This window comes from Lobosporangium transversale, assembly GCF_002105155.1.
Source record: "Lobosporangium transversale strain NRRL 3116 chromosome Unknown BCR41scaffold_49, whole genome shotgun sequence".
Lineage (NCBI taxonomy): Eukaryota > Fungi > Mortierellomycota > Mortierellomycetes > Mortierellales > Mortierellaceae > Lobosporangium > Lobosporangium transversale.
Window position 1 is genome coordinate 1 of NW_019029027.1, and position 22131 is coordinate 22131.

At 41.4% G+C, this 22131-nt stretch overlaps 6 protein-coding genes across 6 annotated transcripts; 3 read left to right on the forward strand and 3 right to left on the reverse strand.

Annotated features, from left to right (window-relative positions):
* Positions 1-29: 29 nt before the first annotated feature.
* On the reverse strand, positions 30-1767 carry BCR41DRAFT_361507 (male sterility protein-domain-containing protein; the record flags this gene model as incomplete). Its single annotated transcript, XM_022025549.1, has 5 exons — positions 1612-1767; positions 1239-1521; positions 700-1152; positions 528-608; positions 30-495 (listed from the first exon to the last, which is right to left on the reverse strand). Coding segments are annotated over exons 1-5 (1429 nt in total), but the record flags the coding sequence as incomplete, so codon positions are not given.
* Positions 1768-6017: 4250 nt separating this feature from the next.
* BCR41DRAFT_389459 (male sterility protein-domain-containing protein) lies at positions 6018-7890 on the forward strand. The gene is made up of 4 exons (XM_022028123.1): positions 6018-6173; positions 6264-6546; positions 6636-7088; positions 7180-7890. Exons 1-4 carry the CDS (start codon positions 6028-6030, stop codon positions 7813-7815), a joined length of 1518 nt encoding a protein of 505 aa, XP_021877155.1. The 5' UTR covers positions 6018-6027; the 3' UTR covers positions 7816-7890.
* BCR41DRAFT_361510 (VID27 cytoplasmic protein-domain-containing protein) lies at positions 7838-11138 on the reverse strand. The gene is made up of 11 exons (XM_022025550.1): positions 10981-11138; positions 10777-10895; positions 10584-10681; positions 10311-10471; positions 9962-10215; positions 9793-9875; positions 9546-9704; positions 9116-9457; positions 8469-9008; positions 8042-8365; positions 7838-7938 (listed from the first exon to the last, which is right to left on the reverse strand). The coding sequence occupies exons 1-11, from the start codon at positions 11109-11111 to the stop codon at positions 7918-7920; spliced, it is 2232 nt and encodes a 743-aa protein (XP_021877156.1). The 5' UTR covers positions 11112-11138; the 3' UTR covers positions 7838-7917.
* A 569-nt stretch (positions 11139-11707) lies between these two features.
* Positions 11708-12979, forward strand: BCR41DRAFT_361514 (hypothetical protein). Its single transcript, XM_022025551.1, has 5 exons — positions 11708-12047; positions 12164-12260; positions 12367-12482; positions 12558-12688; positions 12777-12979. The coding sequence occupies exons 1-5, from the start codon at positions 12036-12038 to the stop codon at positions 12937-12939; spliced, it is 519 nt and encodes a 172-aa protein (XP_021877157.1). The 5' UTR covers positions 11708-12035; the 3' UTR covers positions 12940-12979.
* Positions 12980-13033: 54 nt separating this feature from the next.
* On the forward strand, positions 13034-16803 carry BCR41DRAFT_327425 (DNA repair protein). Its single transcript, XM_022021656.1, has 12 exons — positions 13034-13438; positions 13544-13714; positions 13829-13982; positions 14090-14365; positions 14472-14640; positions 14736-14951; positions 15046-15178; positions 15256-15616; positions 15693-15988; positions 16092-16179; positions 16268-16408; positions 16500-16803. The coding sequence occupies exons 1-12, from the start codon at positions 13044-13046 to the stop codon at positions 16773-16775; spliced, it is 2676 nt and encodes an 891-aa protein (XP_021877158.1). The 5' UTR covers positions 13034-13043; the 3' UTR covers positions 16776-16803.
* Positions 16804-17347: 544 nt separating this feature from the next.
* BCR41DRAFT_312089 (armadillo-type protein) lies at positions 17348-21714 on the reverse strand (the record flags this gene model as incomplete). The annotated part of the gene is made up of 7 exons (XM_022021069.1): positions 17348-17640; positions 17734-19120; positions 19261-20386; positions 20477-20767; positions 20849-21153; positions 21245-21455; positions 21575-21714. 7 exons carry the CDS (start codon positions 21712-21714, stop codon positions 17348-17350), a joined length of 3753 nt encoding a protein of 1250 aa, XP_021877159.1.
* Between the last annotated feature and the right edge of the window lie 417 nt (positions 21715-22131).

The following is a 22131-nucleotide window of genomic DNA, read 5'->3' on the forward strand; positions in this document are numbered from 1 at the left end:
GGCTGTTGTTGCTGTTATTGGTTTAGGACTTCCTTCTTTTGGTACTGGGCACAACTCAGTTGGGTATTCGATTACAGTGGACCTGTCGACCTTCTCACGCAAAATAAACTCATGTACGCCTGCGTTGTAGTCTTCCATGTACCTATGCCAATCTATGCCTCTTCGGAGGCCACTCTTGAGCTCTGTGGGGGCTGCATCATCGAGAGCCAATGTATTGGTCACATCAAAAAACCACTGATACAGTGCAAACGTTTTGAAGGTCATAGGTATGGCCATTGCCTTGGAGATACGAATTTTAAGTCTCTTGCCATCTTTGTGTTGAGCTAAAGTTCGGACCTGCTCTCCAAAGCGGGCGTCAAATCGACGTTTGAATTCTGCAGTAGGGTAAATGTCGAATCGAATATCATCTGAGACTCGCCGACGTGGTCGTTCAACTGTACGCCAGTATGCGGCCAAATATATACCGAAGAGGCCCCAGGTAATGGGATTACGCAACTAGTGCCGACATGATATATGGGTGGCTCTACGAGTGTGCGATCAGCAGTCGTGGCGGATAGTAGGATCGTTTTGACTACAATATCAACAGGAATAAGATCTGTTTTAGCGGTCTAGAGAGTTATTTTACAAATAAAGAAACGTTAATCAATATTCTATATAGTTTTGATGAAGAGCTCCTTTTCCTATGTACGGATTATTTACCTCGCAGCCAATCCATTCTTGAACTTGACCAAGGGCACAAGCGATGATCGCTTTGTTAGCTGCAGCAGGGCCTTCTACCCATCCAGGCACTGGTTCCTGGCAAGCAGCGGTGACAATGGAAGGACGGACAATAACAATAGGGAGAGCCATATCCTTGTACCGCCTTTTAATCAAGTGCTCTGTCAAGGATTTGGAGAATGTGTATGTGTTCGGGTAGGTCTTGAGGACAACGGATCTTTCATAGTCTCTTATCTCTTCGTAGGACATCTTGGTGGTCAGCATCTCATAAATGGCCTCTGGATCATCTCCAAATGGATGAGGATAGATGACTTCATCAATATGTTGGCCAACCATGGGTGCGTTGACATAGCAAGTTGAGATATGAATAGCGGCAGCTAAGTTTTTGCAGCCTTTAGCAACCTCGAATGTACGGAGAGGGCCCTTTGTATTCATCTAAAAAAAAATAAGAAAAAAAAGGTTAGCTCTGTCCTGTATATTATTTGTCGAGGATAGTTGCTAATGTGTTTTGTGTATTTTACCTCAAGAGCATTGTTCAATGGATCATCAAAACTGACAGAGGCAGCACTATTGATGAAAACTGTGGCATCTGCTTGGACCATGGCCATATCCTTGTCTGAGAGGCCCAAGTGATTGACAGTAATATCTCCCTTCACAGGCACAATCTTGCTGACAATCTTTTCTTGAAATTCTTGAGCACTTGAGAACTGAGCTTTTAAGACATCAAAGATGCTGTTGCTAAATAGATCCTCAATACGGCCCTGCAATGTCCTGTCCTCCGAGATCCTAATCAACAAGTAGATCCTGATGTTTCCAAAAAAAAATTATTGGCACTTGTTTTACAGTCGAAAGCTTTATGTACTTTGAAATGATAATAAAGCTAGAAACACCTACTTTGTGATCTGAGGGAAAGAACGCAACAACTTCTCTAAGATGGCCTTTCCAACAAACCCTGTGGAGCCTGTCAAGAAGATGACTGTGTTTTTATTGTAGAATTCTACGGCTTTCGCAGGCCCGTACTTGTATTGTGGAGGTGACATTTTTTTTTTTTTTTTTTTTTTTTTTTTTTTTGTTATGAAGTGGAATTAGAGTAACGAAGTGATTATCGATTGTTTCGATAGTAAGGTGGAATAAGAAGGAGTGGTGATCGAGTATATAAGAGCACTGCTTTTGCTGCGTGTCAATGAGCGGGGATCTACCCTCCTTTTATTGCCTTCATGTTTTTATAAAGGGTTATTTTTATTTTATTTATTCTCACTTGTGTCTACAGTAGGTAGAGGCGCTTTACTCTTAAAGAGATTCGGAACCATTGTTCGTTCTTCCCATAATGCACACATAGTCACGTAATCGAACACATATTCAGAATATAAAGGCTAATTGCTGTTTGTAAAGCGATCAAGCAGGTGGATATTAAAGTAGTTTCTCTCTAAGACTTTTTCATGATGGCTTGAGGTGTTTGAGTAGGCCGAGGGAGCTTATAATAATAGGTTTATCTCCTAGTTCCTGAGTTACATAATATCGCTATAAACTGGTTCCATGATTTATGCCCCTTGAAAGGGCCAAGCCACAGCAAAAGCTTAAAAGCTCAGGTGCAGGGGTGCCGTTTTCAATGCATGATGCCCTGATATCCTCTGACACTATGAAATACCTTCTCGATAATGCGTAAGCAAGAAGAGCGAGCTTAGGAGTCGGGATGCGAAGAAGAGAAAGGAGCTGTCCAGACAATGATGGCATTAAATGTGAAGTTTCGTTGACTTGTTTTTATCTTTAAAAATAAAGAAATATCAACCTATTTTTCGTTCTTTGGATCTTTGGATACTAATCGCCGTAAGATTGAACGAAAAAATATGACACTTGAAGACAGCACTGATTGCATAATATATATATCTTTAATGATATTTTAATAATCCCTGCAGGGTGTGCGACTTAAAATTAAAGTTTGACCTCAAGATGTCAGTGAGCACTCATGCACTACACAAAAACTAGAGACGAGCCTACTCCAATCGGCCGTTTGCTGGGTTCAATTCTAATGGTTGAAACCCTGTTTGAAGATAGTACTCTCGTATGTTCCATCAATTGCGCTGTCGTTTGTGATTGCTGCAGCAATGGATGTCCATGAATTCTCCTGGTGAAATGCTTCGTTCTTCAGTTGGATGAAGTTCCGGTTTTCAGTCGTGTAGGAAGGACCGTTGCTGTCATGGTTAGAGCTTTGCCTATGAATACTGTCAAGACACTCAGCGTGTCTTCTCCTTTGTTCATCATCGTGGATTTTGTTCTTGGATACCGACAACGTCATGCGATTGTCGACCATAAATCCTAGATGTTCGATAGTCTACTTCGCCTTTAAGTACGACCTTTTGGCTCTTTTATCTTGAACCTTAGGGATGCTAATCGTCGAAGCACCATTTTGGGGTTTATCTATGCTAGCTGTTGTGGTGAGATGGCCATTAATATGTCGTCTAGATATACTGATATTCCTATACCTTTCCTTTTGGTCTATTTCAGTAGCACTGGGGAGTTTTACCATCTTGAACACGTATGGAACGGGTGAGAAGCCCTTCTGATGAAACTAGACATTATCGATATGTAGGGGAGTGTATTAGAACATGCAAAAAAGCATCTTCTAGGTAGAGAGTTGTATCTGTCACTCTTTGCTGAGATCCTTTCAAATAGAGACTCCTCTTTTAGAGAGGCTTTTGTCAATTATAAGCCTATTATAGGTTTCATTTGGTCGCGATACCTTATATTTTATGAATACTTTCGAGTGTATTGGTAGCCAATTAGCTCACTTGTTGCGAGTATTGTTGCAAGTCCGTCACGTAGTGAGATGCCACCAGAACAATTCAATCATCGTTTTTAGATTAAAAATATAAGGTATCGTGACCAAATAAAATTGGCGATACTCAATAAACCTTGGTAATTGACCAAAAATGGCATCCAATGAGTTTGCTTTGCAATTGCCAAAAGGAGTAAGCATATTTGATGAAGTAAGCAATTCACTGGATTCAAAAATAGTTGAGTTAAGGTTTTTTTTTCCCACCACAGACAATCTGTACTGGAAGTGGAAATGGAGTATACATGTATATATTATATATCCTCCAACTCGTTTGGTCAGTGATTCATATATTTTTTGAATTTGATTGGTTGGGAGCCAATTATATTCCTTGGCACCAGTTCGTCACGGGGCGAAATGTCAAAATCAGCCACCAAATCAATCAAAAAATATATGAATCACTGACCAAACGAGTTGGAGGATATATAATATATACATGTATACTCCATTTCCACTTCCAGTACAGATTGTCTGTGGTGGGAAAAAAAAACCTTAACTCAACTATTTTTGAATCCAGTGAATTGCTTACTTCATCAAATATGCTTACTCCTTTTGGCAATTGCAAAGCAAACTCATTGGATGCCATTTTTGGTCAATTACCAAGGTTTATTGAGTATCGCCAATTTTATTTGGTCACGATACCTTATATTTTTAATCTAAAAACGATGATTGAATTGTTCTGGTGGCATCTCACTACGTGACGGACTTGCAACAATACTCGCAACAAGTGAGCTAATTGGCTACCAATACACTCGAAAGTATTCATAAAATATAAGGTATCGCGACCAAATGAAACCTATAATAGGCTTATAATTGACAAAAGCCTCTCTAAAAGAGGAGTCTCTATTTGAAAGGATCTCAGCAAAGAGTGACAGATACAACTCTCTACCTAGAAGATGCTTTTTTGCATGTTCTAATACACTCCCCTACATATCGATAATGTCTAGTTTCATCAGAAGGGCTTCTCACCCGTTCCATACGTGTTCAAGATGGTAAAACTCCCCAGTGCTACTGAAATAGACCAAAAGGAAAGGTATAGGAATATCAGTATATCTAGACGACATATTAATGGCCATCTCACCACAACAGCTAGCATAGATAAACCCCAAAATGGTGCTTCGACGATTAGCATCCCTAAGGTTCAAGATAAAAGAGCCAAAAGGTCGTACTTAAAGGCGAAGTAGACTATCGAACATCTAGGATTTATGGTCGACAATCGCATGACGTTGTCGGTATCCAAGAACAAAATCCACGATGATGAACAAAGGAGAAGACACGCTGAGTGTCTTGACAGTATTCATAGGCAAAGCTCTAACCATGACAGCAACGGTCCTTCCTACACGACTGAAAACCGGAACTTCATCCAACTGAAGAACGAAGCATTTCACCAGGAGAATTCATGGACATCCATTGCTGCAGCAATCACAAACGACAGCGCAATTGATGGAACATACGAGAGTACTATCTTCAAACAGGGTTTCAACCATTAGAATTGAACCCAGCAAACGGCCGATTGGAGTAGGCTCGTCTCTAGTTTTTGTGTAGTGCATGAGTGCTCACTGACATCTTGAGGTCAAACTTTAATTTTAAGTCGCACACCCTGCAGGGATTATTAAAATATCATTAAAGATATATATATTATGCAATCAGTGCTGTCTTCAAGTGTCATATTTTTTCGTTCAATCTTACGGCGATTAGTATCCAAAGATCCAAAGAACGAAAAATAGGTTGATATTTCTTTATTTTTAAAGATAAAAACAAGTCAACGAAACTTCACATTTAATGCCATCATTGTCTGGACAGCTCCTTTCTCTTCTTCGCATCCCGACTCCTAAGCTCGCTCTTCTTGCTTACGCATTATCGAGAAGGTATTTCATAGTGTCAGAGGATATCAGGGCATCATGCATTGAAAACGGCACCCCTGCACCTGAGCTTTTAAGCTTTTGCTGTGGCTTGGCCCTTTCAAGGGGCATAAATCATGGAACCAGTTTATAGCGATATTATGTAACTCAGGAACTAGGAGATAAACCTATTATTATAAGCTCCCTCGGCCTACTCAAACACCTCAAGCCATCATGAAAAAGTCTTAGAGAGAAACTACTTTAATATCCACCTGCTTGATCGCTTTACAAACAGCAATTAGCCTTTATATTCTGAATATGTGTTCGATTACGTGACTATGTGTGCATTATGGGAAGAACGAACAATGGTTCCGAATCTCTTTAAGAGTAAAGCGCCTCTACCTACTGTAGACACAAGTGAGAATAAATAAAATAAAAATAACCCTTTATAAAAACATGAAGGCAATAAAAGGAGGGTAGATCCCCGCTCATTGACACGCAGCAAAAGCAGTGCTCTTATATACTCGATCACCACTCCTTCTTATTCCACCTTACTATCGAAACAATCGATAATCACTTCGTTACTCTAATTCCACTTCATAACAAAAAAAAAAAAAAAAAAAAAAAAAAAAAAAAATGTCACCTCCACAATACAAGTACGGGCCTGCGAAAGCCGTAGAATTCTACAATAAAAACACAGTCATCTTCTTGACAGGCTCCACAGGGTTTGTTGGAAAGGCCATCTTAGAGAAGTTGTTGCGTTCTTTCCCTCAGATCACAAAGTAGGTGTTTCTAGCTTTATTATCATTTCAAAGTACATAAAGCTTTCGACTGTAAAACAAGTGCCAATAATTTTTTTTTGGAAACATCAGGATCTACTTGTTGATTAGGATCTCGGAGGACAGGACATTGCAGGGCCGTATTGAGGATCTATTTAGCAACAGCATCTTTGATGTCTTAAAAGCTCAGTTCTCAAGTGCTCAAGAATTTCAAGAAAAGATTGTCAGCAAGATTGTGCCTGTGAAGGGAGATATTACTGTCAATCACTTGGGCCTCTCAGACAAGGATATGGCCATGGTCCAAGCAGATGCTACAGTTTTCATCAATAGTGCTGCCTCTGTCAGTTTTGATGATTCATTGGACAGTGCCCTTGAGGTAAAATACACGAAACACATCAGCAACTATCCTCGACAAACAAGATGCAGTAAGTAACTTGATCATTATTTTTAATATTATTTTTTTAGATGAACACAAAGGGCCCTTTCCGCACATTTAAGATTGCCAAAGGCTGCAAAAACTTAGCTGGCATTGTTCACATCTCGACTTGTTATGTTAACACACCCATGGTTGGCCAACATATTGATGAAGTCATCTATCCTCATCCATTTGGAGATGATCCAGAGGCCATTTATGAGATGCTGACCACCAAGATGTCCTACGAAGAGATAAGAGACTATGAAAGATCCGTTGTCCTCAAGACCTACCCGAACACATACACATTCTCCAAATCCTTGACAGAGCACTTGATTAAAAGGCGGTACAAGGATATGGCTCTCCCTATTGTTATTGTCCGTCCTTCCATTGTCACCGCTGCTTGCCAGGAACCAGTGCCTGGATGGGTAGAAGGTGCTACTGCAGCTAACAAAGTGATCATGTCTTGCGCTCTTGGTCAAGTTCAAGAATGGATTGGCTACGAGGTAAATAATCCGTACATAGGAAAAGGAGCTCTTCATCAAAACTATATAGAATATTGATTAACGTTTCTTTATTTGTAAAATAACTCTCTAGACCGCTAAAACAGATCTTATTCCTGTTGATATTGTGGCCAAAACAACCTTACTCTCTGCAACGACTGCTGATCGCACACTCGCGGAGCCGCTTATATACCATGTCGGCACTAGTTGCGTTAGTCCCATTACCTGGCGTGTCTTTGGTATGTATTTGACTGCATACTGGCGCACAGTTGAACGACCACGTCAGTGGGCCTCAGACGATATCCGATTCGAGCTTTACCCTACTGCAGAATTCAAACGTCGATTTGACGCCCGCTTTGGAGAGCAGGTCCGAACTTTTTTAGCCCAACACAAAGATGGTGAAAAGCTTAAAGTCCATATCTCCAAGGCAATGGCCGTGCCCATGACCTTAAAAACCTTTGGCCTGTATCAGTGGTTTTTTGATGTGACCAATACATTGGCTCTCGATGATGCAGCCCCCACAGAGCTCAAGAGTGGCCTCCGAAGAGGCATAGATTGGCATAGGTACATGGAAGACTACAACGCAGGCGTACATGAGTTTATTTTGCGTGAGAAGGTCGACAGGTCCACTGTAATCGAATACCCAACTGAGTTGTGCCCAGTACCAAAAGAAGGAAGTCCTAAACCAATAACAGCAACAACAGCCATGGAGATCACAGCCAAGCTTTAGATTTCCTATTTTTTTTTTTATTGACACATCGTACATGTATAAAAAGCATCTCTACTGAAATTAGAGCTATTTCTTTGGCTATGGAAGAAGCTGTTTTGTAACTTATTTCTCTCTCTTGATCGTCTAAACACAAGGTGATGCAAAGAAACAGTTGGTTACCAACTCATAGATAAAGAATAAACAAACAAGCGTTCGAATGCGCTCTTCATCAGATAAACCACACTACCTTAAAAGCGTCTGTTGGGTTACTCATGTTACGTTTAGACAGTGCAGTCACATCATCTGGCAAGGCAACGATGATGGAACGGTCCTGACCATACTTAAAGTTATCCGCAACCACATTATCTGAGTAGTGCTTGATCTGATATTCGTTGTAGTGTCCATTCTTAACACGACGGAAGTTCCAAGTAATGACATATGGCCCTGTACTGGTCACAATCGTCTTCTCTTCCTCATTCTTGCCTGTGTTAAAGCGTGCAGGCGTAAATGAGACAGCCTCCTTCATTGTTGCCACATGTTCTGGTCTAAGGTGTAACTTAATACATCTTGGCTATAATTCCATATCCATATAATGGACGATATGGAGAGTACGATTATGAGTACAAGAATATATGCATCTGGAAGCAATGAATAAGGAGAAAAATTGAATATACCTTATCCTTGGCTGGGAAGCTAGCATCAAAGCCCAGTTTCTTATTGCCTGGGTTGAGCACATCGATCAACATGATATAGGTCTTGCATGTGGCAATAATATACCGTCCATTGCCCGTCACATCGATACCAATAATAGGATCTCCCAACCCAGGCAATGCTGTCTTTGCATTCTTGCCAATGGAATTGAATAGCTTGATTTCACCTTTAGACCCTGCCATAGCGATTGAGCCATTATCCGTAGTTGAAAGACACGTGAAGTCGTTGCCTTTAGCGTATTGCTTAAATTCGGAAGTGGCGATCTTTGATCCGGAGAGACGGGGATCAATTCGAAACATGGCATTTTGGGAATGTCCAACCATAGTCTTTTTATCTGTAAGATGAGAATACTTCGAGTCTCCAACCAAGTTCAATACACCTGAGGTTCCAGGCATTTGCCATTCTTCCACGATCTTTCCATACTCTAAATCCATCTTGTAGGCTGTGTCTAAATTTCTAGAATCCATCATCACCATAGCAGTGTCTTGCTCATGCAGTACAACCTAGTGTTATAGGGAAAAGTCCATAAAAGTATCACTTAATATCAAGTATAACATCATGTACCTAGGCAAAAAAAAAAAAAAAAAAAAAAAAAAAGCCAGCTACTTACGCGATGTGGATTGATTGCTTTGCCCTTGGAGTCACTGACGTTCTTGATGGTGGCTGAGAATTCAAGGCCATCGCGATCATCGTGTTTGAACACGCCAATCTTGTTGCCCCGAACGACAAACGAGCGATCTTTGTAACCAACCGCCAGTTGACTATTTTTGGCAGCGTCCTTTTGAAAAACTTCTTTTTCAACGTCCTCTTCCTCTCCTTCTTCATTGTCGTGCTCTTCATCGTTATCGCTTTCTCCGTCATTCGAGTAAACATCCTCTTCGTTCTCTTCCTCATCTTCTAGAGTCTCGGCTTCGTCCTGGTATGTTTTGATCATGTAATCCTGGTCAGCCTCCTAAATTGTTAAAAGTGCAGATATTGTCAATTCTCATCAAGCATTGTGCGATCAGCTATTTGAGTAAGTAAAGTTATTCTGTACTCACAGGAACCTTGTCCCAGGATGATTGATTGAGTGTCTCGTACATACACTCGCCAAATACATCTTGGAACTCTTTGAGTGCGGCTTCAGTTGGGAAGCGAATCAGCCATGAGAAGACGTTATGTTGCTCGTCAAAGTAATTCCAGATGAAGGAACGATTGCTCTAGAAAGCGAAAAGGGATGTGTTAAAACAGAGTATCTTCCCAGAATTATGGTGGGCATAAATGTATTTTATACACCGTTTGTATTACTGGGCTAAACACTGGATTCATCCTTGGCTCCACAGGCTGAGCAAGATGCTGGTTGTCATCTCTACCTAAAACTACAAGCCAGTCTATTGCATGAAAAGGATATGTGTTAATATCAGCCGTCATTTCATAACGAGCCTCTTCCCCAGCTCTTTTTAGACTCACAGCTTACAGTTGTACTTGGCTGTTCTGAGAAGTTGGCAGCGGACACTATCGGCCTGGGTCATAAAATGGTTGGTCCTAGGGTCAAAGAGATGCAATTCGCCCACAGCCTCGACAACGCCATCATACTGCGTAGGCACATTGCGAAGGGCTGGTTTGTCAATATCCTGAACTTGAACAGAGGGTTGTTCCTTTTTAATATTTGGCAGCTTTTCTTTTTTTCTTGGTGTCTGTGGTGATGCCGTTGGGCTGGATGCAGCAGGTCTGAAAAAGGTAAATAAATGTATTAGATATTCGAAAGACTCCAGTGTAATTGATAGTACGGAGTTTTGGCATAAAAAAACAATTATTTGACTTACAGGAGTTGGAATTCCATGATAGCCTCCTCACTTGCGGAAAAATGTGATTTTTGGTGTTTACGCTCGTACATACACTGGTATATGGTAATTTCAAAATTGTTGGCAGTAAAAGCAGTGGTTTCATCATCGCAAACAAACTCATACTCCATTCCAGCATCATCCTAATAGCACCAAAATAATCATGGTCGTCAGCAATGACGATGGTAAATATTTTTTTCAGAGTAACTTTAAATTCCGTGGCAGATTAAAAACTATAAATTACAACAGACATACGAGTGTCATCCCCTGCCAGGTAAATGCGGTCGCACCGGCAGACATGCCTTTTCTAAATTTCATGCTTTGATCAATTAAAAAAACCTTCTCTTCATCCACTATTTACAAAGGGGATCGGTCAAAAAGTGCTGAGTACTGTTAGTAGGATTATAATGACATATTATAAACATTGCCATCAAATAAATATATTTACAAAGTTCTTGGCCATCATCTTGGAGCTCTTCCTCTCCTTCCTCGAAGACGCGAGTGAGGGCAAGTGTATACTGAAAAGGCTGGGTGGTTCTCCGGATAGTAGCCTTGCAGTCGATGTAACTCAAGAAAAAAAAAAGGTAATGTTGGTTTGCTGAATGCGTGGGACATTTACAGAGTCATGACAAGGACGACAAAAAAGACTTACATGCACTCTCTTATACGCTGTTGTGAGGAAGCAGTTTTATAGACATAAAACTGTCCTGAAGAGATCTGCACGAGCTCAGGGTTAGATCCGTCGCCCCAAATGAACTTTCCCAGTGATTTAAAAACGTTCATGGTAGATAGAATTGCGAATAATGAAAGTAATGAAAGTAGTGAAAGTAATGTCGAGGAACTGAAACTGGTTTTATAACTTCCACAGTGCACGTGCAAAGTTTTGCTTCGGAGCTCCTGACCTTGACCCCATGCGATCATATCGTGCCTAGTCTTTTTTCCACCTTCGTTCTCGTACATTCATTCCTCATTCTTTTCCTCCCTCTCACTCCTTTCTCTACAGGCTCAGTTTGTGTTATTTAGTCCGTGTCATTACTCATTTGTACTTCGCCATGATTCTAGAGTCACCACCCCTTGTCAATCTTGCACCATTGAGAGATATACACGAAGGTATAGTCTAATATATGGGTCTTTTGTGTCATTATTTGTGTTTCTATTAGGCTATCTACCGTTTGCTTGCCTAGATGTTAGCTAAGCAGTGCTCGTCTCACAGGCTGGAGCCGAGAAATCCTCGTTCAATTGGATCCTGATTCAGCAAATCTCCACCCTCAATATATTCTCCCATCCGATAAAGAGAGTCAAAACAATGACACCAAGAAACTAATGCTCATCCTCCTGATACCTGTTTAGTCCCCATTCACATCCACAACCCCATTCATCCCAATTCTACGAACAAGCATAAGCGACTAGGCCTTCAAATGTTGAACGAGCTCAGTCGCGTGGAGATGCTTGTCAGCAAAATCGAGGCTATGAGCAAGGTAAAAGGCGTATTTTACAAAATTAATCGAGCCAATAAAAGGTAGAGAGTGCCCAATCAATAGATCCTTCACAAAACATGTGGCTAACTGTATCACTGTGGATGAGTAAGTGCAGCACGAGGAGACCACTGCAGAATTGGCCAAAACAGTTGCCCACCTGGAGCAGACACTATATGCATACGAAGTAGAAAATGACCAAGGCGCTAGGCTTGAAAATACAACAGCCCATATGATGTTACAGGTAAAAGATAAATACTCTGCATTTCAACATCCCATAGGCTGGCGAACAGAAATATAGCGTGATAGTTGATAAAAAAAAAGCCGTCTAATTCTGTGCGTTGGCTCTTTGGTATGCAGCGGTACATGATTAGAACTGGGCTTGCGGAAATGTTCCCCAAGTCATCTGAATACCTGGGCATCGAGCTGATTTTACCACGTGGTAGTCTCATTGAAGGTTTGTTAGGAAATTCTATTTGTTCCTTCATCAAAGATGATAAAATGTGTTCTATCAATGGGTATGGTCCTACCCACAGTGACCTCACCCCTAACGACCGACACAGCCCATTTTCGTCAGATGTCGGTTATCAACCAATTGGTATCTATTGCAATGCAGCTCCAAAATGACCTTCGACTATCGAATCACAAGTTTATGGCTCATCAAGTGGCACTTCTTTACGTAAGATTGATATTAGTCCCTGCCTAGATTCTGATCGACATTTTGTATCACGTTTCCTAACCTTGGGGCCTACAGCAATGTATCAATCAGGCAGGACCTCGGTTTTCCACAAAATACAAAAATCGTGTCGAAGAGAACTTTAACGAACTTAAAGAAACCGCAAATACCACTGATGAGCCTCGTCTACCCATTGAACTCCAGGCTTGGTTAGTGTTTTCTCACATATTTTTACATGTTTTACATGCTTTATAGGGATGGTTTTAAGACTGAAGATGGTTTGTTCACTTTTTTTAGGCTGACTAACCTCACAACAGATATTGTGTCCGAAGCACTTTTCAGTGGTTTGTCTGTTTGTCAACAGACATCAGAGGCAACCCATTTGTCCGATTATATCAACCGCGTCTCATCTGGTGGAACGTTGGATGAAGACACCTGCACAAGCACAGTGACGCTGTAATTTTTTATATTCGGTCATATTTGCCACCAAAGTAGAGGCAGTTTAGTAAATAAATGAAATAGAGTTGCTGTCAGAATCATTGTTTGCTTCATTCATTCATAATCATGTCAACCTTGTCTTTAGCATTTCAGAAGGAAATAGTCGCGGAGCTCGTAGCCGAAGATGCATTACTCATCATGGCCAAAGGCCTTGGGCTCCGAAGTATCATTGGCGCATTTCTAAAAATTTACTCACAGCCTCAAAACCTTGTCCTTCTTATCAACACCAATGCTGAAGAAGAGGCCGAGCTCAGAGACGACCTTGCACGGTCCACGGATGTTGGTAAAGGAGGTGCATATTTCAGGACCATTACCAGTGAGCAGAGCCTTGCTGAACGTAACGATTTATATCGTTATGGAGGCATTATGGCTGTTACCTCACGTATTCTTGTTATGGATCTTTTGACCGCCAGAATACCTATTCATCTTATAACCGGCATACTAGTCGCTAATGCTCATAGGCAAGTCTTCAGCTATGTCATCATTTCCCATATTACACTGACGTTCATATATTCATTGGTGCTGATGTTTTAGGCGTTTTTTTTTTTTTTTTTTTTTTTTTTTAGAGTGACAGCAACAAGCACTGAGGCATTTATTTTGAGGCTACTCCGTCAGAGCAACTCAGAAGCTTTCATCAAGGCTTTCAGTGATCAGCCAGAATCATTCACAGTAGGATTTGCTACGCTGGAAAAAACACTTAAACTTCTCTATCTTCGAAAAGTAAATCTCTGGCCGAGGTAATGTATTGAAAATATTTTAGATTGGCAAGTGATTCTGAAAACAAACGTTGTTTGCAATAGTTTTAGGCTTTGCTGATTGCTGGGATGTATCATTGAATGTGAGTTGTTTAGATTCCATGTTACGGTGACAGAAAGTTTGGAATCCCATTCAACTGATGTGATAGAGATCCGACAGCCGATGACAAAGGCAATGAAGACTATCCAGGCAGCTATAATAGACTGTATGGATATTTGTTTACAAGAACTTCGCCGGTCCAGTTCAGCAGTATGTTCAAGCTCTAGTTTACCGTTGTCCCCAGCAGCTTTACTAATGATTTTGGACAATGATAAACGACTTGACATGTTTTAATTATTCATATGTCCTCATTATAGATTGAACTCGATATTGATGATTTCACTGTAGAAAAGGCATTGTTCAAGTCATTCGATGTGATTATTCGGAAACAGCTGGACCCTATTTGGCATCGCGTCACGTCTAAAACAAAGCAACTTGTTGGGGACTTGAAGACGCTGCGAAACCTTCTAAGTTACCTTGTGTCGTACGACAGCGTGAACTTTAACTTATACCTAGAAACTATTCTTGCAACGCACAATGCCTCATCGGGGAACTATTGGCTCTTGACGGACCCCGCGGATAAAATTTATACAGTATGCATGAGAGGGAATGAATTTGTATTATCAATTAGTCCTATTAATAATAATATCCCGTCGACATTATTCTGACCATCATCTTCTGGCCTTTATCAATTGGTAGACAGCGAAATCAAGAGTATTTCTACATCAAATGGGTTACCAGGATCCCGATGATCCTAGTATGCTCCCTAACACAAGACCTATAGTGGAAGAGCTGCCAAAATGGAATGTGTTATCTGAAATTATGGATGAAATCGAGCTCGAGATGCATCACGCGCCACATAAAGAAGGTTTGCCCGTCTTGATTATGCGGATCGGAATTTCATAATCTCGTGACAACTTCTCGACTCTAAATTGTCTAACAAGTTATACATATATAATATAGGGCAGGACACGGTTCTTATCATGACACAGGACCAAAGGACATGCACACAACTGAAGCGGTACCTTTCAACGCCAAAATCTAACGCATCGACCAGAGGGAAGCCACTTATGAGGAATCTATTGCAAGGATACTTACGCTGGAAAGCTAACATGAAAAACTTTAAAGATATGGTCAATAAAAGTACTGCTACATCTGCAGTATCTTCATCATCCATTGGTAAATTTTATTTATATTCCTTCAACAACGCACTGCACTTAAAATATATTACTCTTTCTCTTTACTAACTGAGTCAAGTGAAAATCATCATTAGGAAACCACCCTATTGGACGCGGTCCACCACCAAATAAGCGACGACGTGTACGAGGAGGTGGAAACATGGTTGCATTGACGACCAAGCCAACGACCGCATCATTTGATAAAGAAGTAGAAAGTATTGCAACATTGTAAGTGCAGATCTTAGAAGGTTTTTAGTGCATCAAATATAATCTGTTGTTCTACTGATACAAATCATTGATTGCAGTATTCATGCAACTCAAGGCGATCCTAGCCCGACAGCATCTGTACATGACCATGACTTGGAAGAGATCGACGATCCTACGGACTACTTTGGTTTGGTTGAGCCTAGTACCCTTGTGATTGTCCACAGTTACACCGGGGAATCTGATGCGCGATTGCTGGAGAACATTAAGCCTCGTTTTATTGTAATGTATGATCCAGACCCGACGTTTGTTCGATGTATTGAGGTCTACAAAGCAACCCAGCCTGGAAAGCAAGTCCGCGTTTACTTTACTGTTTATGATAACTCGGTTGAAGAGCAGTTATATTTGAGTGCGCTTCGTCGAGAGAAGGATGCCTTTACGAAATTGATCCATGACAAAGCGGTAAATATAGCATTATGGGGTTTCCAAAGCTTTAAGTCTCTCAGAAATTATTTACTCACTTTTCTTATGTGTTTAGAAAATGGTACTACCCATTGGAGACACACAGACGAAACAGGTTCAAGACCAGTCATTGCTCAGAAACATCCATACACGAATAGCTGGCGGCGGAAAGACAGGCGAGGATCACCCGTTACCTAGGATTGTAGTTGATTCAAGAGAATTTAGAAGCTCTTTACCGTCAATTTTGCACTCACAAGGGATGGTTTTAGATCCTTGCACAATCACTGTCGGGGATTATGTCCTTTCGCCTAATATTTGTGTCGAAAGGAAAAGTATATCGGATCTTATCAGCTCGTTTGCTTCTGGAAGATTGTAAGCACCAATTATGTTTTCATGTATGTAATCCTAAATACAGTGTCATTATTGTAAGACAAGTTAGCTCATGCACTACTTCTTATATTGCCTTTGAATATAGATATACCCAAGTCGAAGCAATGACCGTTCATTACAGCCAACCAGTACTCTTAATTGAGTTCGATCAAGAAAAATCGTTTTCACTACAGGTACTAACTAATCTCTTACTTTTTACATGTGCTATGGAGATATATGAATATAAATACTGAGTACAATGGCTAAATGGATGGCATGAAGGATAAGTCAGAAATTAGGTCAGATATTTCAGTCACAGAGCTTTCTTCAAAGCTTGTGCTTCTGACTATCGCATTCCCAACTCTCAAGCTGATCTGGTCATCATCTGTACATGCCACCGTAGAAATTTTTGAAGATTTGAAGGTAATAAATATCATATAATAGAATGAGTATTGGTGATGTTCTGGGATTTTGACTACTGTTTAATAATGCATGCTTTGCAAATCCACAATAGAGATCCGAGAACGAGCCAGACGTATTGCAGGCGCAGGCTGTGGGTGTGGACCAGGATCAAGAGATTGAGAGCGCGTTTAACCTGACACCGCAGGATATCCTTCGGAGTATGCCTGGCATCACTTCCAAGAACTACAAGCATATTATGAATAATGTGGAAAGCATTCGTGAATTAGTCGAGATGGAAATGCCAAAGCTGGTGGCGCTGTTGGGGGAAGGACCAGCACAAACGCTCTGGAACTTTTTGCATAAGGATTCAAGATTAGACATGGTTTAAATAAAGTGCCCATTTTTTTCTCTCCATAATGAAGAGAAAGAGTGTGCAGCTAACTGCGCTCGTGCTACGTAGTGCGAAATTGAGAAACTTTTTCTCATGTATTCATGCAACAGCTGAAAATGGACACCAGCTTTTGTTCTTGGGGCTGCACATCAGTTAAGGGCTCTTACAAAGACTGCCGAGTCATTTGGTGGGGAAATTATCATATACATTGCTTCCGGTCCTGAACATTGTGCATGCTTCTTGTTGAAAGAAGTCAGCGACCTTAGGACATGTAAGAATATTAAGACCCACTTTGAGCGTGAGGATCTTACGGATCTCAAATTCAAAGATTCAAGCCATGTCGATTATTTGCGTCAAGTAAGAAACGGCAGCATAATGGAGATTGGCCCTGAAGACTAATTTATCAAGCTTCCTGGACAAAGTATCTTCACAAATAAATGAACCTCAAGAGGCGACTTGCCAACAATACATGTACCATTTATTCAGGACAAATCAAAGACAACCAACTATTCTCTCTTCATAACACGCGTTGGATATGGTATTCTTAATTATTATTATTTTTTTTTTTTTTAGCTAAGATCCATGGCTTCGCCCCTAAAGTGGCTAGAGTATAAGTCATCACGGCTCTCGCTCTCTGCAATGTATTGGTTAAGGTCATAAGCATTGGGCCCCATTCGGACCTCGTGTACAAATTGCTCAAATTTGGGGGTCAGCGCAGGATCTGCAAGCTTGGATAAAAACGCGATTGCACGAAGAGCAGACCGTACCAGCTCCTGATTCTTTTCCAACTCTTGCTTCACTGCCGTAGGCTTAAGCTTGAAGTTTAGAGTTGCATGCAATGGCTCCACCATGTCATCTAGCCCTATGAGATAACAAAAAACAAAAAAGTGTGATTGTGTTAAATAAATATAGACGTATAAATAAAAATAATTGTAGATACAGCAGATAAACATACTTTGTGCAACCGCAGTAGGCGCGACAATTGAGAGACGGACGAGTGTTAAATGACAGAGCATTTTGATATCTGGCTGATCAACGAGACCAACAAGGATACGATCGATAAATGCAAAGATTTCAACCTTATCTCTGCATTTCTCCAAAAGCGTGTACATGCACTCGAATGCAGACTTGCGGATCTCGAGACCATCATCTACTCTGTGCTTGAATGGTCCCATCTCTACTATATGAATGAGCTCTTCTACGATATTTGTTTCCTGGTAAAGCAAAGGCAGCAATTGTCCGAGGACATCCCGGATCAAGTATGGCTTGTTATGTGCTGCCGAGTCCAATGTTGATAGCGATAGACGACGGACGTTGAGATCCTTATCCTTCATAAGCGACAAGAACTCTACAATTAGAGGACGAAGGAGCTCATCATAACTGCGAGTATTATCCGTAAACGTGTATTTGAATGCCGAAACAACTGTGCCGCGGATCTGAGCGGATTCTGACTTCAGACGAGCCTGAAGCTCAGGTAAGAACTTGTAGGGGTTGGTCAGGGTAAGCTTTCCAAGACATTCTGCAACAACATTTCGTGTACCCTCTTCTTGACTCTCGCAGTTGTCGAACAAGAGCGTCCATATCTCTGAAGCATGAGCCTCCAATTCCTGGCCACCCTGCTTGTGAGTATAGCGAGTAATGACCTCTTTGAGGGCATGCAAAAGTAGGTATCGTTTCTTAGGATCCGCTTTGATCTCCTGCATGATGATAGGGACATATACTTCAACATTGCCTGCACTGACATTGCCAATGGCAAATGCAGCAGCTGATCGGACCTCTTCCGAATGGACGTCGAACATCGCCAAGATCGATGTATGAAGGGTCTTATGATCGCTCAAAGAGGCACGACGACCAATTTCGCCCAATGCAACCAAAGACAAATACTTGAGCGAGTCCGTCGTATGTGGATCCTCAATCTTGCGCACAAATTCAGCCACGGTCATCTCCTGGTTCTTGTCCGAATTAACGCAAAGGATTGCAATACACTGAGCAATTGTAGAGAATGCCTGTTTAGGCAGGGCAAGTTGGCCTTCAGGCGTAGAGACCGCCACTGGCTCAACTAGGCCACTGATTAAGGTTGGAAATTCTTTGTCATTGGTCCGAACAAGGGCTGCAAACAATGCCAACAGGCTATCCAAAGCCTGTCCCTGGATCAGTGGTGAGCGGACAAGCTTGAGAACAGATGACATAATTTCTTGCTTGACAACATTGATACTGGCCGGGTTAGCGTGAAGAATCGATACAACAGAGGTCAACCCGAGAGGTAGAAGATGAAGATCTTCATCTGTGATCAATGGTTTCAGTTCGTTTAGTAGTTCGTCATAAGTCTGGACAGGCAATACCTTTCCGAAGCTATCGACAAAAAAAAAGGTGGATGAGAGGAATGGAGTAGATATTAGTATTTGTGCAAAGAGCATCTTGTTAAAATCGATAAGATTTCAAAGCCAGTAAATATACTAAATGCTTACCGACGAATGGCGACATCCAGGAAATGGAGACTTGCTACCTTGAGAGGACGGTTGCTCTTTCGCAAGAGTGAAGCGACTTCGGGAATGGCCTTCAGGATGTAGGGCTTAATATCAGCCTCAGCACAGACAGGACTCTCAACGATTTGCGTCAATGTCTTGACAGCCATCAAGCGTGTGAGCTCATTCTGAAGCTTCTCCAATAAAAGGGGTAGGCAGGTGGTTAGTTCCTGCTTGAGCTCATCGCCAACACGTGACAAAAGAACACCTAAACAAAGGATGCTGCGTTCCTTGACTTCCTGGTCGGCATCGGCCGTAGAAACCCGCTGCAAAATAACGTTGTATATCTGAAGGACATAGGGCCTGGCTTCAGGGTCCAAGTCGGTGTACGAATAGCGCTGCGCATCTCCATCAAAGCCCATGTGGCGAACGACCTTGATCAATTCAATACAACAAACCAACGCCTCTGAAGAGATTTTGTAGAATTTGTCCTGAATTGCAGCAATGACTGGTGGACATAACTGGCCGAGATGCTTTTGAAAAACATCAGAAGAGTGTGTGCGGAAAAGGCTGCGAAGGAATCCGAGTGCCTCAATTTTCAAGTTGGAGTTGGTGCCCAAGTGATGGTGATCTGTATGCGAGGCCGTGGAAAGTGATTGCTGGATAGATGGAATAAAGAGCATGAAAGTGTTCTCTAAGCCTCCTTTCAGAACTGTGACTAACTCCTTAAGCAGAATATACCCTAAAACACGCGTCTGCACAGACTTTGTCAACATCTGCTTTGCCAAATTTTTAGTCAAACGAGGCACTTGGTTACGCAATAGAGCCTTGGGACTCTGGTCAGTCTCGATGGGCGTTCCAGGGCGGCTTCCCTTTCGTTTCTTGGCGAGACTCTCGAGGCCTGCATCAATCTCATACTCTGCACCCCCATATGTGTTGGTCTGGCGAAGCAAGGTAATAAAAGTTTGCAGAATCTCTACACGGACAGTCTCTTCACGCTCTTTGAAGCGACTGATTAGCGAAGGTGCAATGTTTGCGTAAAGCTGTCCAAGTAGATCCTGGCGAGTACCAATGATAGCTGAAAGCAGCTTGGCAGATGTGCGACGAACCTTCCATGACATGTCATCATCGTCCGAGTAATCACTATTTCATAAAGCGCCAATCATTAGTAAGAGATAGCGAAACCATCTAGAGGGAATTGTCCCTAAATGTATTGAGAGCATCTAAGCTTACCCATCATCCTCGTCTTCCTCATCATCTCCGTCATCGCTACCCATGTTTTCATCCTCATCGTCTTCATCATCATCACCATCATCATAGTTGGGATCATGACGAAGGAATTTCAATCCAAGATCAATAATAGTGTCAATATAAGGGGTGATCTCAGTGGGGCATCGGAGAACAAATGCCTCAAGAGCCTGTAAGGAATTCTCACGCAGCTCGTCATCGTCTAGTTCAGAATATTTGATTACAGACGGAGCAACCCCCGACAAGAACTTGCCAAATCGCGGAGCATTGGACCGACTAATAAAATTTAAAAGAGTAAAGATTTACGTTAGCAAGAGCGCAGCATGACAATTTAACCCAAGACATGACTCGTCGTACCTGATAGTGCCAGTGGCCTGAATATATGTGCGCAAACGGTCAGGTGAGTTCTTTGATGTTTCCAATCCATTTAAAATTTTCTTTAAGAGGTCCTCAAAAATGTCATCAGGAACATGTACGACGAGATGCCCAATGGCAAGGGTTGCACGTTTGCGTAATGCTGGACGGGAGTGGCCCAAGAGTATGAAAAGAGTGTTGGCAGTCTGTTTCTGAAGGTTTGTAGTCGCAAGAATGTTTCCAAATCTGAGAAGCACCTCACTAAGGATGTCAAGCGCATCCATTTGCGCATCATAACTGGCGTTGGGCTATTTGCAGGCATAAGATATTACTTGATAAATTATCAGCCACATTCAATAATCACTTTAATAAAAAACAAAGTAAAAAAAAGAAGCATACATTCTCCAATTGTGACAATAACCGCGGCACAAGTCGCTTGCAAACATTGACTGCAACCACCGAATTGACAGGTACTTGGACAATGACTGTTTTGAGACCAATACTCGCAATTTCTCTTAGATCTTCCTTGTCTTGTGACACGAATGCACACAGATTATCGACAATCTGTTGCAGTTGAGCTTCCTGTACTTTCTTTACAAGCGATCCAAGACTATATGCAGCGAAGAGTTGAATAAGGTATTTTTTAATATCAGCTTGCTAACTTTTTCAACTCTTAACTGACTTTATCAAAACAATAGATCATGGTCATAGAGCAAGAATGAGACATACCATTTTACAGCTTGATTCTGTACTTCACCATTCTTGTCCTTCATCAGCAAGAGAACTTTGTCCACAACTTTTTTTTCTGTTGATTCCTCCAATTGAAAGTTGGGACTTTGAAGCTCTGTAATGAGATCATTCAGAGCCATGAAACGGAAGTCATTGTCGTCGGAGCCCATCTGGCATTTGATAACATAATCAAGTCATGAGTAAATGAGCATTGTTATGTTTTGTCATATAAGATATTTCCTCAAAAAGAATTAGGAACATGACAAACATTTATACCTTCTCCAGTAACGACGCGACCAGGTAGGCACTTGTGTTTGCAAGCATGATGAGGAATGATAAGGTGTATAAAGATGGAAAGACAGAGAGGAAGAATTACTGTGAGAATGGAGAAATAAGTTTTTTTTTTTAAAAAAAAAAGTCAAGCCTAAGATGGTGGCGAGGGATTACGCGTCATGAATGGTAGTTTGGCAGTTAAGTTAAAATCTTTGTATAAACTAACAATAAATTCCATGAGTTGGTGCTAGGAGCCGGTGCTGGCAAACTCGCAGCTTTCGTGA

What these genes read in the sequence shown, in the direction of transcription:
- BCR41DRAFT_361514 (XM_022025551.1), top strand. An exon ending in ACGTGGTAGTCTCATTGAAG is followed by an intron (nt 12,261 to 12,366) that starts GTTTGTTAGGAA and finishes CGACCGACACAG; the next exon opens with CCCATTTTCGTCAGATGTCG. An exon ending in ATCAAGTGGCACTTCTTTAC is followed by an intron (nt 12,483 to 12,557) that starts GTAAGATTGATA and finishes TGGGGCCTACAG; the next exon opens with CAATGTATCAATCAGGCAGG.
- BCR41DRAFT_361510 (XM_022025550.1), bottom strand. Translation starts at nt 11,111, where the DNA reads ATGAACGTTTTTAAATCACTGGGAAAGTTCATTTGGGGCGACGGATCT. An exon ending in CCTGGCAGGGGATGACACTC is followed by an intron (nt 10,472 to 10,583) that starts GTATGTCTGTTG and finishes TGGTGCTATTAG; the next exon opens with GATGATGCTGGAATGGAGTA. An exon ending in GCTTCCCAGCCAAGGATAAG is followed by an intron (nt 8,366 to 8,468) that starts GTATATTCAATT and finishes ATGGAATTATAG; the next exon opens with CCAAGATGTATTAAGTTACA.
- BCR41DRAFT_327425 (XM_022021656.1), top strand. Translation starts at nt 13,044, where the DNA reads ATGTCAACCTTGTCTTTAGCATTTCAGAAGGAAATAGTCGCGGAGCTC. An exon ending in TCACGCGCCACATAAAGAAG is followed by an intron (nt 14,641 to 14,735) that starts GTTTGCCCGTCT and finishes TATATAATATAG; the next exon opens with GGCAGGACACGGTTCTTATC. An exon ending in AGTATCTTCATCATCCATTG is followed by an intron (nt 14,952 to 15,045) that starts GTAAATTTTATT and finishes AATCATCATTAG; the next exon opens with GAAACCACCCTATTGGACGC.
- BCR41DRAFT_389459 (XM_022028123.1), top strand. Translation starts at nt 6,028, where the DNA reads ATGTCACCTCCACAATACAAGTACGGGCCTGCGAAAGCCGTAGAATTC. An exon ending in TCTTTCCCTCAGATCACAAA is followed by an intron (nt 6,174 to 6,263) that starts GTAGGTGTTTCT and finishes TGGAAACATCAG; the next exon opens with GATCTACTTGTTGATTAGGA. An exon ending in CATTGGACAGTGCCCTTGAG is followed by an intron (nt 6,547 to 6,635) that starts GTAAAATACACG and finishes TTATTTTTTTAG; the next exon opens with ATGAACACAAAGGGCCCTTT.